The 961-nt window shown below is 65.6% G+C and overlaps 1 protein-coding gene across 1 annotated transcript in view; it reads right to left on the reverse strand.

The window, feature by feature from the left end:
• Positions 1-668, reverse strand: part of KIF5C (kinesin family member 5C) — a 160,279-nt gene extending 159,611 nt beyond the window's left edge. Inside the window, exon 1 of the mRNA XM_024756264.1 lies at positions 124-668. Coding sequence (XP_024612032.1) covers positions 124-249 — 126 coding nt within the window. The 5' untranslated portion in view covers positions 250-668. The remainder of the gene's footprint in view (positions 1-123) is intronic.
• Between the last annotated feature and the right edge of the window lie 293 nt (positions 669-961).

The raw sequence follows: 961 nt of genomic DNA on the forward strand, positions 1-961 counted from the left end.
TCCACCCTAGAGGGCAGCCCCGAGGGGATGTCCGAAGGGGTAGCCCGAGCATCTCTGCCTGATCTGGGGCGTCAGGGCTGCGGCGCGAAGCAGCAGGGGAGGCCAGACTTCCCAGCCACTTACCCCGATCACCACGGTCTCATCGCCTTTAAATTTGGGGATGAATTTGTCCCCGCGGAGGATCTCAGCTTCGTTGAGTGGCCGGAACCGGCACATCACTTTGATGCTGCATTCGGCTGGATCCGCCATCTCTGCCGGCGGCAGAGAGAAGGGGCGCGGGGATGGGCGGGGGGACGGGGTTCCGCACAACTAGGGAGGTGGTCGAGAACCGCACCGCCCGCAACGAGGCCGCCTCCCGCAGCCTCCGACGAAGCTTCTCAGCAGGTCATCGCGAACTCGGCGGGCTGGGCAGCTCTGGCCGCTCCGAGACCTGGTAGGTGGGCAGTCTATCAACCTTTGGCCCGTCCGGCTGCACACCTGCCTTCCCTGGCCCTGCCCTGGCCCTGCGCTGCGTCCCGGGACCACCTGCCCAGGACCACGCGGCGGGCGGACGAGGCGATGCGCAGGGAGCAAGCCTCTCCCGGCTCAGACCTCCCGGGCTCCTGCGAGCTCAGCCATCCTGCATCAGCACCAGCGCGCTCCGGCGCCTCCCCGACCCGCCCCTTCGCCCCGCCCTCCCTCGGTCCGCCCCGGGACGGTGACGTCACTGCGGAGATCCGCCCCACCCTCGCCCAGGCTCCGCGAGCGAAGCGTCCTGGGACTTGTAGTCGTTGCACCTGCGGGTGGAAGGACAAGGATGCTTGGAGTTGGCTTTCAGAGACTGGTCACCCGCTGGTGCCCCGGGTGACACCTCCGAGAGCCTGCAGGTCTTGGCTGGCTGCCCAAGTCAATAACAGGATGGATGTCACATCCAATATTCCCGGTTAAAATCTCTATAAATAACCAGGTCTATATCATCTCT

Source organism: Neophocaena asiaeorientalis, unplaced genomic scaffold (assembly GCF_003031525.2).
Source record: "Neophocaena asiaeorientalis asiaeorientalis breed wild unplaced genomic scaffold, Neophocaena_asiaeorientalis_V1.1 scaffold447, whole genome shotgun sequence".
Lineage (NCBI taxonomy): Eukaryota > Metazoa > Chordata > Mammalia > Artiodactyla > Phocoenidae > Neophocaena > Neophocaena asiaeorientalis.